We start from the raw sequence: 15,238 nt of genomic DNA, 5'->3' as shown, positions 1-15,238 counted from the left end.
CTCTGACCTACTGACCACCCCTTTTCTAATCCACCCCAGGTACCATTGGCCTTCCTGGCCACAAGGGCCCAGTGGTGGCTCATGGTCATCCTGCTGTCCACCAGGACCCCCAGGTCCCTTTCCCCTACACTGCTCTCTAATAGGTCAGCCCCTAACTTATACTGGAACCTGGGGTTGTTCCTACCCAAATGCAAGACTCTACACTTTCCCTTGTTATATTTCATTAAATTTTTCCCCACCCAATAGATCTGAAAATATTCCTAAAATTTTGTAGTGTTATGCTGTACAAACTTAAGTAAAGAATGAAACCAGAATATCAATGATCAATCTGATCAGATATACATGTCCATCATCTCCTAAATCAAACCAGCAACCAGAGAGAGGTAGTTGGCTCCCTTACTCAAAAATAAATCCTTTATAGGAAGGTGAAAAAACTTCAGTGTATACCTAACCACTATGCAACACGTTCCAAAGAACAGATGACAGCAGCCTGGTATAATTAGTTTGATGAAGAAGTGGCCTAACAAGTTGTTCACAAATAATTTAGAAAAAAAAAAGCCAACTTGATGCCAAACATATGTGTGCAAAACAAACAAAAATCCCATGCATCCGGTTTCTTCGAGACAGGAGAGAAAAAAGGGGAGACCCAAAACTATTGACACTGAAGACACCTATTTCCTTCACAGTGGAGGAATGTTTTTAATGCTGATGTTTCTTGCTTCCTTTGGCAAGTCCTTGCTGTCCATAGCCAGGAGAGGCCACATTTCAGTGCAGCTCCTATTTACTACCTGATTTGGGAGCTTTTGTCCAGGCATTATTGATTCAATGTGACTGTAATTCAGACACAAGACCAGTAAAAAGGAAATGATCCTCTGCTAACACATTAGCAAAACTGCCAATTACATTTTCTGATCCAGAAATTTGCTCTTTAGAAAGATGATTGGTCAATTTAAAGTGCTTCCAAAAGTTTGGTGCAATTCATTGATTTTGGATCAGATTACTCCAACAATACTGTAAAATTGAAACAGTGGTAGCAATCAGCTTTGTCCTGATTGATTACTCTTCTTACAAAATCCCACAAGCAACAGGGTATTAAAGGAGAATACAGAATATTTTCAATCAAAGGAAATGAGTTTATCATTAATATTATTATGAAAAACAGAAAAGACTGTGTCATGACCCCACCTGGGCATTAGGAAGGAAGATGAAACCACTAAAAGACATGAGATTATTGCTCTGTAAATTGACACTGCAGACATTTCTAAACTGGTCTGCTCACACTAGCTCTGCAGCTCTGAATTAAACAAAAAAAGACAAATACGAATTGAGAATACAAGTAACATGGAAAAATATGATAGAAATTAAATATATAGCATATGCAGTTCCATAACATGGTGGCTTTGGGGTAAGAAATGCAACATGTTCCTCTGAAAGAAACACCTTAATGAAAAAATCACCACAAATTCACCGTTCTTTTTCTACTAGTAAACAACTGATTTGATTTTCACATCGAAGACAATGGCTTTGAACAGCCTGCTCTGTTTGCTTCTGTATCACAGTACTGAAATTCCAGTTCCATACCTCTTTGGCTGTTTTCATTGCTTGCCAGCAGCACTGGATGGATTATTCCATTCTGCACTTACCCTGAGGATACCAGAGCATGATACAGCTTGGAATTGTGCTCCTCAGCTGAGTCAAAGCCTGCTTGCAAGATGCTTGTTGCTACTTAGTAGTAGAAGCAGGATACTCTGTGGGTCAGAGACACATTGCTCAAGTAATTTTTAGGCATTTACAACTGTGGTGTTGATATTAGATCTTCAAGAAATTCAGGGCTTGCAAAAGTAATACCTTAAAAGGCGCAGCAGAAATGTTTCTACTGTCTCTCAGTTTAACAGCCTGCATTATCACTACCGTGGTAAATATAGTACCATCTAGTGTTGAAATGTAGTTTTCATCTAATGTGAGTTCTTTGAGGTTAAAACAAGACTCTATTGCTTCTATTTGTGTGAGACAGTTGTTGCTAAATGATGCCCATCTTAAACGTTCCAATTTTTCCAAGATGGAAATTTTGAAGAGTGCTGGTTATCCAGATTTAAGACAGTGATCGGTAGTTAAACTCAGAATTGAAAGAAACTGACCAGTCAATTAATCTGTAAATTAATTCCACTTATTTATCCGGTGCTCAGTTTTTATGCATATATTTCCTACTAATATCAATGGCAACTTTTTGCATGCAGGATGTGTTGTTTCCTCACTATGCAACTCATCTTTAATACATTTCAAAAAAGCTCAGCTTCCCTTCCAAAACCAAGAACTATACAACATAAGTATGCCAGTTCCCAAATGTACCTTTGCAGCCAGAGCTATCTGAACATAAACACTTTTTTCTTGTCTGCGTTAGATCTAAGATAGTTTTGTTCAATTTAAATCCTTCTGCAATACGTGATTATTTTATTGGCTAGTCTGCTTTACACATCCTCATTCTGCAACAGGACTTTAATGGAAACAGGATTTCAGCCTAACACCAAAGCTGGATATTTAGTCTAGAAGAGGCTGAGTGCAAAGTCAGAGCAGAATTTATCCTAACTTTATAATTCTGCATGCTTTCTATATGAAGACTAAGTACTCTTTTTCTCTGTATCTTAGATTAACAAATTCAACAATTTTCTTGTTGAAAATAAATGTCAATACCAAACATATATTTTGCTGTCCAGTTTGTGAAGTGACTTTGTTACATGGGATCTGACTATAGACACCTGCCAGCAAGATTTCTGTGAAGACAAGGCTGTCAGTGATCTGATCTCTAATCTGTTTGTATGATGACGACTCTCCCTTTCTGATAATACTACAGTATGTCAGCTAATCATTGTGCAATGGAGAAAATAATAGATCACAGAGTCTCAATCAAAAAACTCAAATTGTATTCTAGGAGCCCAAAATATCCAGTATTCTACCTAGGTTTTATCTAAGACAAATAATCACTTAAATATTCAGTACAAAGAGATTGGATTTGGTAATGACTAAAGAACATTTTTTGGCTATATTATTTATTTTCCAAAGTGTTTATTGTGTCCTTTATGAATCACTTCTCTCTGATGTCACAAAACATATATGACATATGCTAAAACATTAATTTTCCTGGCAATTTTTCTAAACATGAATCCTGTAATGCACACAAAATGAAACACTACACTTATCAGCAGAAATGTGTTTTCCTCTAGCTATTCTGTATTCTAACAACAAATTGAACTGACAGACGAGCTTTTAACCTTTCATACTGGGTAGATTAACCTGATTTCGGCTGATGGATCAGAACAGGTTAGGATGACCTTGGATCTTCCTCCATTGACTCTTGCAGCTTTTTGCCAGCTCAGTTTCTGAATGAAACAAGGCTAACGTGATTGTGCTATCTGTATATCCATCTGCTAGCCCTACGACTAATTTTTAAACCTGTTGGTGAGTTTTGGCCTAATTTGTCAGATAAGCACTACATGACTTCCTACAAATTCATTGAAAATGAGCAGCTGAATGAGAATTATAAACTGATGGTGCTAGGGAAGCAAAGACTGCAGTATTGGCTCAGCTACAGTGCCAGACACTAGAGGATCCAGGAGAAACCTGTTCTGAATGACCTGAGAATCTACGAGAACTCACACCTGATAAAGCACTGGAAAACCCAAAGACAAGGCAAACCAGTTTCCTTCAGTCCTGCCCTTCATCAAGCGACTGCCTAATTAGTTTATCATTTTAGGTGGTCTTTCAAGGTGAGAGACAATGTTCAAAGGGTTATTCTCAATGTTTGCTCGTTTCAAATTAGATCTACGAGCTCTCTTCTTTCAATCTGTTTTTCATATTGATATTTAGTAGTACTCTGTGAAAATTCTAATCCTTTGTGATCACAAGAAGTGGATTAGTATACAGAGTTAATATGCACGTGGCAAAGCTCATTTGGCTTTGAACATGAAATATGCCTAAGCCTCTAAATTTTAGGGCAGGGTATATTTGAAGGGTAAGTATTAGAAAATGATGTTGCTGTATGCATTAGAGAATTTAAGTTTATAAACTTCACTAGGAGAACTAATGTTTCAACATTGTACTTTTGTGAAATCAGAAAAAAAAAAGGGTTCAAAACTGGCAGAATAAATAAGCAAAGCATCGCTGCTGAGTTTTCTAATGAAAAATTCTCAAGGCCAGTCTCCACTGATCAGGGAGAGAATGCAAAGGCGCTGGCTGCAATTTCCTGAATTGGCCTGGTTCTTCCATTATCCTTGTCACCAATGTCCTTGCTCTTTAAAAATTGCTCAATATTCTTGAAGCTTCACTGACACTCTCCTTTTAAATACTTCCAGAGCATTTGGAATTCATGCAATCCTTAAACGAAACAAGTAGATTAAGTACTTGGTCTTGCCTTAAGAGGCGATTCTTAAAAAAACAAACAAGTGTATCTTATAGGCATGTCCTCTACAGACTTTAGTGTTTTTAAAAGGGCCATTTTCATATGCTGAAAGCAGGCACAAGCAAAACGAGTGGCACAAAAACTTACACTAAAAATGTGAAGGCTAGTTAGGAGAGGTTTAAAGATGCAGAAGGTTAAACAGAAGATGCTTCATCATTACACACTTTTTCATTTACAGTTGAAAAAGTCTTCAGCCTTTTAAGTTTACAGACTAAAGCAAATATTCATGAGCCCTACTGGATCAGGCCATGGCCCTTTTATTCCACTACATCATAAGTGAATGAAAAATAGGAAAAATGATAGCAGTGTAAATAAAACAGTTGTTAGAAAAATGAAAGTTAAAAATGTTGATAAAAATCTGATGGCTGATGTAATCAGAGATCGTTACCAGGACCTAATGGAATTCAAGGCTTGATCCTACCTAAGAACTGTAAAATAGTAAATCAGAATACACAAGAGATAGTTTTAATGCCTATTTTTCTCTGCCTTTGGGAAGAACCATGATGAGATGTTCATAATTTACATGGATAAAGAAATACTTTGTGTTTCATTAATAACTAAAAATAATCTAAAACTGGAACAACTCATATTAACAGTTTTTTAACCAGGCATTTTTCAATCAAGGATATTAATGAACCAGTTGAGGAACTTCATAAGCCACTCATCAATTATACATATGATAGAATGCTTGGGAAGTTCTAGAAGGTTATGAACCAACTGAATTTATAATAGTATTGAGGATAAAGAAGATGACCAGAATAGGTTAGTTAGCTGGATAGCATCCTTAGGTATCACAGCAAGGCTGATATGCAACACAGTAAATAATTACAAGTTAATGGCCTTATGCCAGTATGATGCATAGGAAATACAAATTAATATTAAATTGGTTGATGAAAATTTAAATGTATTGATAAGATTAATAGTTCTGTCTGGGAATGTACTAGAAAAATAACGATATCAAAATAACAATATCAAAAAGTGAAGGTAACTCTTGTTAACTAGACAAAAACTGGTTAGAGGATGGATCTAAAAATCACAGAATCACAGAATGTTCGGGATTGGAAGGGACCTCGAAAGATCATCTAGTCCAATCCCTCTAACTATAGAAAGAAAGTATTCACTTTATAGAGTATTTTTACTGATGTTCTGCTCAAAATAATTCTTCTCAGTGACCTAGCAAAAAAGAGCAGGAGTTCCTTCATGGTAAATTAGGAGAGAACATAAAGATGTTGGTATATAAGCAACATTTTTATAATGACTAATGTGGCAGCCCTATTTAAAATAGCACATTTGTAAATTATGTAGCTAGGAACAGAGAAATTCCCATTCACATGATAAAAGATAGTATAGGAACACTGAAAAGGACTAGAACTAGTGATGGAAAACCAGATGAATATGAGCGTCCACTGCTGCCACAAGGATATACATGTCAGTTAATATTTAATCATTGGATTAGTGAGTAGGATTAGGCAAGCGGAATTATTTCTGGGTATGTCATTATCAGCCCAGTGCTGGAAGTTTATGTATAGAATCATAGAATGGTTTGAATTAAAAGGGACCTTAAAATCATCTAGTTCCAACCCCCCTGCTGTAGACAGGGACACCTTTCAGAGCTTCATCCAACCTGACCTTGGACACTACCATATAACAAATATGGTTTGCATCTACACTGTATATAAGCAAAATTAGGTGAAATTAATCCTAATCTGGATAGTTTACTGTAAAATCTGCTGTACTTCAATGAGATGGTATGAAATTGATGTAGAAATTACCATGTAATTCTGTAGAAATGACAGTGCTTTCTTGCCTGTTTTATGCAGTCTAGAGAATCTTATTAGTCCCCCTTGGTCTTAAAAATCTATTAACACAAAAAACACAGTTGCACTGCAAAATACATGACTTAAATGCCCTCTTCAGTGTATCCTGGTCCTCCTGAGAGGCATCTGGACCATTCTTAAAGCTCAGAGACAAGGTAACTATTGGTTAGACTTGAATGTGTTCAGAAATATTTTTTAACAAAAAAGCACAAAACTTTAAATGTAAGACAACAAAAGAAATCTTTAACAGAGATTAATCTAAATGTTAACCTAAATAAATTAAACAGCATCAGCCCTTCTACTGAATACCAGTTATCACAATGCATCTGCGAATCCACCCTGTTCTTGCAAATTTGAGACAGAATTTTAGTGAAAGGAAATACACTGAAAATGGGAGTTTTTTCTTCATCAGCCCTAGAATATTCTAACAGAGACAACCGAGGAAAAGAAAACACTGTATTATATATATAATATAACTAGATAGGTACTATAACTATAGGTAGTTCACATCTTAACACACAGAAAATGGCATTAAATTCTGCTCTTCTTGGAAGGGGAAGGTGATATATTAGTAGACATAATAATTCATAGATCTAATAAGTTAAATAGTTTTGCAAGACTCCAATAATTCTTGCAGTTATCAAGTTTTTAGAGTTCTCAGTACATAAAATAGAGAAGGCAGACGTTATTAAAATGCTCTGTATTAACCATAGTCTGTTTTCTATGGTGTTTGTGGTTTTTTTCCCAGAAATAAATCATCTTTAGTCAACATGTGAGCAGACATAGTTTCATTGTGTTTCATTGTGACTGTGCTGTGACCATATCAAAGTTGTGTTAGTGTGATACTGAGTTCCAACCCATACAACCCATTGAGTGAGTTCACTTAAAACCAGGCTAGGATTCAGGAGTGCTTTGGGATATAGTCCAGAGCTTAAGTATAACAAATTTGTGCTTAGGGATTGGGAAGGATTGCTTCATATGTGCATATAAAATACTCTGAAAAATTACCTACCGAAAAGACCTCAAGACAAGAGATTTGGCACTAGATACTTAAAAAAGCATGTAGAACTATAGGTTTATCCTGTTATTTTCCTCTCCATTGTTTCTATTTGGCAGACATAGTTCCTTTCTTGCATGCTGAATTCAGTGGAACTTGAACATGACTGTTTCCAAGATCATGCTAGAATATAATCTTCGGTACTAGCAAAGGTCTTTGTAAGATTGAGATTTATTAAGTAATTTCTGACCTACTGCCAGAGGCAAGGACAAAACTTCTATCTTCACAAAAACCAGACAACAAAATGTTATTTAAATAAAACAGGTGCAGGGCTATTCCTGAAGCTTTCCTTTTCCATAGCACTCGTTATAAATTACAACTAAACAGAATATCAAACCTCGGTCACCTTTGATCCTGCAAGATATTGTAACGCTTCTGCAGCTTCTTCATTAGCAGTCAGGATTCCATCCAGGTTAGTGAGAGCCTTTAATTAGCCAATGACACCCAGCTGCAATGAGGCTGGCTTGACGAGACGAATAAAGTGATACATTTTTTTAAAAACTGCCAATATAGTTTGCATGCAAGAAAGAGACTTGTATTTCCTTACTATTCAGTGAACTGTCATCTCACGGATGTTAAGAGATAGAGCTTTGCTATGATCTTCAACAGAGCTGCTGTGTCATCTCTGCTCACGTAGTTTCCTAGAAACATGAGACAAGGTACCTTTGGGCCAGTTCCAATTATGCTGATTTTATGTGACATTGATGGTAATAAAATACTCTGGAGTCACATGGGCTAACTCAGAAGTTTACTAATCTTACAAAGCTTACTAATTTATAAGATGTAATGGTGTTTGGCTTTATAATTTAGGAGTTTCACTTATGACGTAGAAATATTAAAAGCAAACAAAACAAACCCAAAACAAACAAAAGAACAAACAAACAAACCAACCGAAGAAAGCTTCATAGGACATGTGAGAAATGTTTAAAGGATTTAGAGGTGTCGCTGAAACCTTAAGACATCACCACAAACCTACCCTATACGTACAGAATATGTTAGACTGCCCACTAGTTTAAAATATAATAGATAAAATACACCCTTCTTACATAATGAATAATAACATCTTTATTAATGAAGGCCAGGTTGGATGGGGCTTTGAGCAACCTGGTCTAGTGGAAGGTGTCCCTGCACATGGCAGGGGGGTTGGAATGAGATGATCTTTAAGGTTCCTTCCAACCCAAACCATTCTATGATTGTATGAATGGAGTATAGATATATTCTGACAGCCAAAAGCAATCACTTATGAGCTAGATGGTATAACATTCTGTGAGAGGCAATAAGGATTTCCTGCTTTGCTCTGAACTGAACTTACTAGATATTTTGGTTGGATGCCTAAGAAAGTCTGGAGAGGCACAGGTTGAATGACATGTAAAACTCCATAGTTACCATGTTGGCACACAGACAATACAGCAAAGTTAAAAGTTTAATTTGATGAAATCCTAAGTCATAACAACAAAGAACCAGAGACCAGAACTGGTGGCTCTTATTATTTCTGTCTTAGCATGGACTGAAAAAATTCATTGAAGCTTAATTAACAGGCCAAAAAGACAAAGCAGCATCTTTTTGGATGCTTCCTGGGTGCCCCAATGGAGTTCTGTTTCCTGTGTTGGTTTGTTCAAATTATTTAAGAGAGGTATTCTGTTATTATAATGACCTGTTTGCCTGACTTTGGCTTGTACAATAGATAAAATTTAGTGTTAAATGATAATTAAAAAAGCTTTTTAAAGAGTCTTTCAATGCCTCAAATTCATAACGTTTAACTCTGCTGACTCTGAGCCTTTTAAATGTTAGAATGTACTGATTCAAAGGGAAGAAGGAACAGAGAGAAACATTTGTTCCAGAAGCTGCCTGGGCATTAGGAATGAATGGGAGTCAGTAAAACGGCTGAGTTTTGGCTTTCTCAGCAAAGCTCCAGCCAGCGCAGCTGTGCTGCTGCAGACAGAGACGCAGGAACAGAGGGACTGATGGTGTGTGTGCACATCCCCAAGGGCTCCCACCCCTCATTCAGGGCAGCTGAGAGAGCAAAATTAAAGCCAGAGCTTGGTTTTTGACATCTAGCACAGGCCGCCAATAAATCAAATTCTTAAGGGAAGCAAAAAAGAAAGGAATTACGCCTCAGAGATGTCTCTGAGCAAAAATGCCACAGAGCTTATTCACTTGGTTAGGCTGTGACTACGAAAAGAAGTGAAGGCTATGTGAGAACAAAGATGCCATAACATGCTCATAAGGCTTCTTACATTGCAAGGGCCTTGGAATTAATAAGGTGCAGGACCAGATTTTAAGCCTTTGTAACTGTGGTCGCGGTTAGAAAGCTTTCCCAGGAATTTCAAGTGCTGAGATGTACCTTATGCCACGGGACATCTGGGATGTCAGGACTAAGCTGTATGTTTATGTAGGATGTTTATATCTTCCCTGGACTTTTTCAGCTGATTCTAGCCCAGGTTGAAGATCTGTGGTTTGCTTAAGCCTCTAATGCCCTCAAAAGTGATCATGTTATGGCTCAAATCAAAATATTCCCAGCTGGGCTGCAAGACAACACAGATTTGAAAATATTTGTATGGTCAAAAATGTCACAAAAGAAACTTCAGGTAAAGTAATCAGACACATTTAATCTTTAAACAGACTTATTTGGATCCAGTGCCTGGGACTCTGCTTGCTCAGTACTGGATCTGTTGAGGGAGACTTGGTGTGCTCCAGCCATATTACTCTATTTGTTAAAATGAAATGGCCATTATAAAGGTCAGATAGGTGATAAAGTAATGACAAATTGGAGATAGAATCAGCAGGCACCAAAACTGTGGGCTGTTAATAATACCAATATTCACGATCCAAGTTTAGTCCCCCATTCTGTTCCCCTGTGTGCATCCTGGCCCAATCCTGGCTTGTGAGCACACCCCACCATGTAAGAATACTTATGCTAGTAGATGTTCTTAAAAAACTAATAATAATAATTAAAGCTTGATTTCTCACCAGGTCATAAATATCATTTAAGGAAGAAAATTCATTAGAGCTGATGATAAGTTTTTGAGCTGTTTTTAAGTCTATTGATGTCCAGCAGCATGCTCAAGCTGTTCCCATTCAAATTCAAAACCTAGGCCAAAAGTAGATCAGAAATGACAATTTTACCAGACATGCAGCCAAATTCTGTAAAACACCATGGCTGCCTTTAAAATAAAAAAGCTTCAACGGCAAATACAATTACTATCTTATTGGCAAATCATAAAAAGATGATAAAATGTGAGTACAAACTAACATGAAATATTGAAAAGACAATAAAGGCTGTGATGACTTTTTTTTGTGTATTTGAAGACTATTTATTCTCTGACATCTCCCTGAAATACAAGTGACCTGGGTAAGATGGGGAGTCAGACAGGGAATCGGTTCACAGGAGAAGGGAACAGATGCTGCTGACACTGAGGCTCTGGCAGCTCTTCCATTATGAAAGAGCAGAATGGCAAGAGTGGAGCTGAGACAGGGAACAGATCCTGAGGACAAGGCAAAGTCAGAGGAGGATTTTGAGTATCTCACTGCAAACACAGATCACTGGAAAGATGGCTCTTTGTTAATATGGGAAGAGAATTGCTGTTCTCTTTCTTAACACTGCCTCTAAATAAGCTTTGGAAAAGAAAGTTTACTTGAAACTAATGTATATCATCAAATATAAGAAATAACACCATCTCACACACTAGAGTTAAAAATAGGATGATTTAGAAACTATTTCACAGTTTCGTGTATCAGATATTTAGCAGGGCTACTGCATTAGAAAAGGGGGCTACTGAAGGCGCCACACAACAGTTATGCATATGAATGCAATGTGAGAATCAGGCAAATAAATGCCCACCAGAAGAACTGTTTTTCCATGCAGCTATTGTAACAATACATATTTCTGAAGCTAAAATCTGTAGCCTGCTACAGTTTTGATTTTTTTTTTTCCTCAGGCTATGTTCTTGTGATGTCAAATCTGACCAAAAAACCCCAAAATTGTTCAAGAACAACTGGCTTAATGGCATGAAGTTATGTATTTCATAAAATTCAAAGCAAAGGCTGATGGTTTAGGTCATGTCCTGTTCTCAAATGCATTCTTCTTAAACTGTTTTTAATTCAAATTACTTGTCCTTTACACAATAGGAAATACAATTCAGATTCAGCCCAATAATTGTAATTCACATTGCATAATAGATAGATAGGCAGAAGAACACAAGTTCTAGCGATATTAAGTAAATGTAAGCAACATCAGAATCAAGCCCAAATGCAAATGTTCATTTTTAACTTCTGTGTTTGGTTTAGGTCATGGACCAACCTAAATAACAAAGTAACAATTACATTATTTATTTATTCTATTGAAAATTTGACAGCAATACCTCACCTGTGCCTGACTAAATATTTGCCTCAGCCACTGAAAGTATTGAGCTTTTTCATTTAAGCAAGATATCCTAGGCCTCACCTTTCCTGTTGGTTCCATGTTCAAAACTTCATCATCACGTTGCAAATCATGAGACAGAATAAATCTTTCTGTGCTCCTCTTTCCATCCTCTGTAATTATATTGCATGTAGAAAACAGACACTGGTCTTTGAGCTATATAAAACAACAGGCACTTGAAATGTGTAAATTTTATAATTTTTAATTAAAGAATGAATTTAATAATGAGTGTAAAATGAGAGAAGTTCAATTAGGAAATTATTAGCAATCAAGTCAGGAAATCATCTTTCTGTAATACAGATCTGTTAGAAACTGGCTTTAATTGCCCCATAATCAAAGCATTGCATAATGTTTTTGCTTGTATGGGTCATTGTGTGCTGTACAGAACTCTGGTTAGAGTCAAAAGAAGTACAGATATACACTGAAATTCCCAAAGTTTAGGAATCACCATCAAGCAGCCCAACACTGGACCAGGCAGACCTGACTCAGTGAATTTGACTCTCTCCTTCCTCTCTCCAGAGCTGAACATCCCACTGCCCCATACTCTCCTGTTCCTAACAGTAATTCAGAGCCTGAAATGAGCCCTTCTACTTTGGAAGCAAGTTATGAAGTCAGATGAGTGAAACAGCAGCATTAGATGCTGGTAATAAGTAAGGAATCATGGAAAAATTTGTTCAAAATACCAGCTGACAATAAAAAAATATATATATATATTTTTTTTTTTAGAACTGTACATCTCACAATTTAAATCAAACAACTAAAGATCATTGGCTCCTGCAAGACCACATGAAAAAAAAAGATCCTTTGCACACTCAATACTGTAAGTTTTACCTTTTGTGGTATCTCAAAGAAAGTAATTCTTAGCGAGAGAGGACTTAGTTTTCAGCTGCATTTCATTTAATCTGGTGAAACTCAGAGGATCTCTGCTACGCCTTTTTATAAGTACAGAGTAAGAGCATCATCCAAATCTCACTACAATGAGCGGAAAGTTTCTCACCGGCTTCCACAGAAATTTTATCTGGCTCTGACAGAATGGAAAGAAGAGAATCAGCCTTAGATCTGGGCTTGTCAGGTCGTGCTACTATTATAGAACAGAATTGAATCCTATGTACTCGTTCCGCTCCCTCCCCACCCGCCACCTTGATCTGTGAAATCCAAAGCTTGTCTTCTAATACCACAGTAGGAAAAACAAAGTCTGTACCAGTGTAGCATACTCCAACTCATCAACATATTCTGGCAGGACCAGTTCATGGTTAAACACTGCTCCAAGGAAGCCCATATTTCTAAAGTGGATGAAACAGGGTAAATGTATTATTGGATTTTTTTACCTAAGTTTGGTATTAATTTCAGAATGTTAATGAGTCAAAGGTATCTCCTTCCATGAAGATGCATCAGATTTCTTTTGCCATATAGCTCACACAGGCTAATAAAGGAGTTTGGCTTGGCTCTCTAATACGCTGTGTAGAATAAAAATTGTCAGATTGCAGCCTGTCAAAGACCAGCATAGATCCTGAGAACTCGAACAGTTCACTGTCCAAAACTACTCCATCATATCATGGTGTGATCATTTTCCAAATTAGCTTTCACTTACTCCCTTGTAAGAAACCAGAAACAACCCCAGTTCCTTTAGGAAGAGACAGAGGTTGCTCCCTGCTAGCACCAAGTTTGGAGGGTATATGAGAGCAAACAGGCAAAATTAGTTCTCAATTCCTACTCTGTTCTCTTGCAAAAAATACAATAAAGCAGAATCTGTCACTCACAGCATACATATGATACAGAGGTTTAATTTGGTGATTTATAACAGTGGATTTCTCAGCAGTACTCATTTTTATATTGCTTAAATACAAAGGCTGTGGATTTTAAGGGTGAAGGTTTCCTCTGTGGTATATGCATATTACCCTTTGCAACAGTCCTACTGTATGAAGAGTGGGTATGAAACTGCACAAAATAAGCTTCTAGTGTGGACTAATGGATAAATAGCAGTGCGGTTCAGCTCACTTTCACTCTGTGAACTAAACAAGCACAAATATTTATTCAAAGAGGAATCTCTTTCCTTGTTATTGTCTTCAAAAGATGCACTTCAGCTGAACAGAGACTGTGTTATGAGGAATGAAACCTCTTGACACGACACAAAGTCAAAGATTTAAGTTTAGAATACAAATGTTAATTTAACCTAAACTTCATGCTAACAAGTTCCTACAAATACACACCATTGCCAGAAGTAGATGCATCACTTTCTAGGCATTTCCATGGCCTGAATACTGAATTAGCTTCTAGGTATTATAGCTGACTAAATAGAAGGGATTCACTACAAAAGCTGGAGCACTGAAGCCAAGGAAAACCTTTGCAATTATCATTTTCCCTAAGTGAGGGAGAAAAGACACTTAATGCTTCTAATTCTAGCTTGGGGGTGTGGACAGGATAATACTAGAATGATGCTTAATGTAATAACATGCAGACTGCATCTTGGGCTGGCAGATGAATGCTCTAATATGTATACAATACATATTAATAAAAATCTGTATTGCTATATATATTAGGAATTCATTTTAATGTTTTTTTTTTTTAATGAAACAAATGCACTTCTGCAAAAAGGATTACACTGTGAAATCTAAAATTTGTAGCTGCCTAATACTTAAAGCCACTGAAATCTACAAAAATCATAAATCCTTAATTACTTTTAAGACTTCTATACTTTTTTTCAAATTGGGTTGCCACTGCAATGACAGACTTACACAACATAGACGGGGTTTTTCCCTTTTATGCTCTGTCCTGGACACAGGGTGATCCAATGTATTTGTGTCTTTCCTTCCTCATCTATAAAAGATCAGACACATCTAATTATTTCTCACATGAGGACATTTCTCATAGACGTTTCAAACCCCTGTCTGGGAATTACTCCCAGTAGCTAAAGCCCTTTGTGGAGCTTCCTAACAGGCAGAAATGCCACTGGGACAGATTTCAGCAAAGTTTCAAAGCTTCTTTCAAGGCTGAATATGCCACCTCATGGCCATCTACAGTATTTACAAAATGTCCTTTCACATACACTTAGACTGTTACAATGAAAAGCTGTGGGTTTTGTTTGTTTGTTTTGTCAGGCTGCTTCAAAGTTTAAAGCAAGGGCCAAGTATCTTTATTTGACTGAGATCATCCCTTAAAAATATAAACAAATTTAAGTAGCATGAAAATATAATTATGAATTATGATAAGGGGTGGCAGGCAGCGAAAGCAAAGAATAATGAATAAGAGAATAGTTTATGGTGTCATTATTCCAACAGAATGAGAGATAGGGACAAGACAGTCAGATTGTTAGCTCTGTGGGACAGGGCTCGTCTTCCTGTATGCTTATATAGCACTTAACACAAAAAGGAATCTCAGTGGAGCCTCTGCAAGCTAGCATGATATAAACAATAATAAAGCAAAACAGGACAATAGCTACTATGTTTGAAGATACATTTTTGCCACCCAAAAATCTGTTCTTTTCTCAG

At 36.8% G+C, this 15,238-nt stretch overlaps 1 protein-coding gene across 1 annotated transcript; it reads right to left on the bottom strand.

The window, feature by feature from the left end:
* Positions 1–680: 680 nt before the first annotated feature.
* LRRC9 (leucine rich repeat containing 9) lies at positions 681–13,029 on the bottom strand (the record flags this gene model as incomplete). Its single annotated transcript, XM_080344603.1, is given in 11 exon segments — positions 681–851; positions 1,186–1,275; positions 1,279–1,294; positions 1,931–2,075; positions 2,078–2,108; positions 6,576–6,727; positions 7,521–7,551; positions 11,697–11,709; positions 11,711–11,742; positions 11,745–11,906; positions 12,952–13,029. Coding segments are annotated over 11 exon segments (921 nt in total).
* Positions 13,030–15,238: the final 2,209 nt, after the last annotated feature.

This window comes from Nesoenas mayeri, assembly GCF_963082525.1.
Source record: "Nesoenas mayeri genome assembly, chromosome: 5".
NCBI lineage: Eukaryota > Metazoa > Chordata > Aves > Columbiformes > Columbidae > Nesoenas > Nesoenas mayeri.
This window is presented reverse-complemented; position numbering and strand designations above follow the sequence as displayed.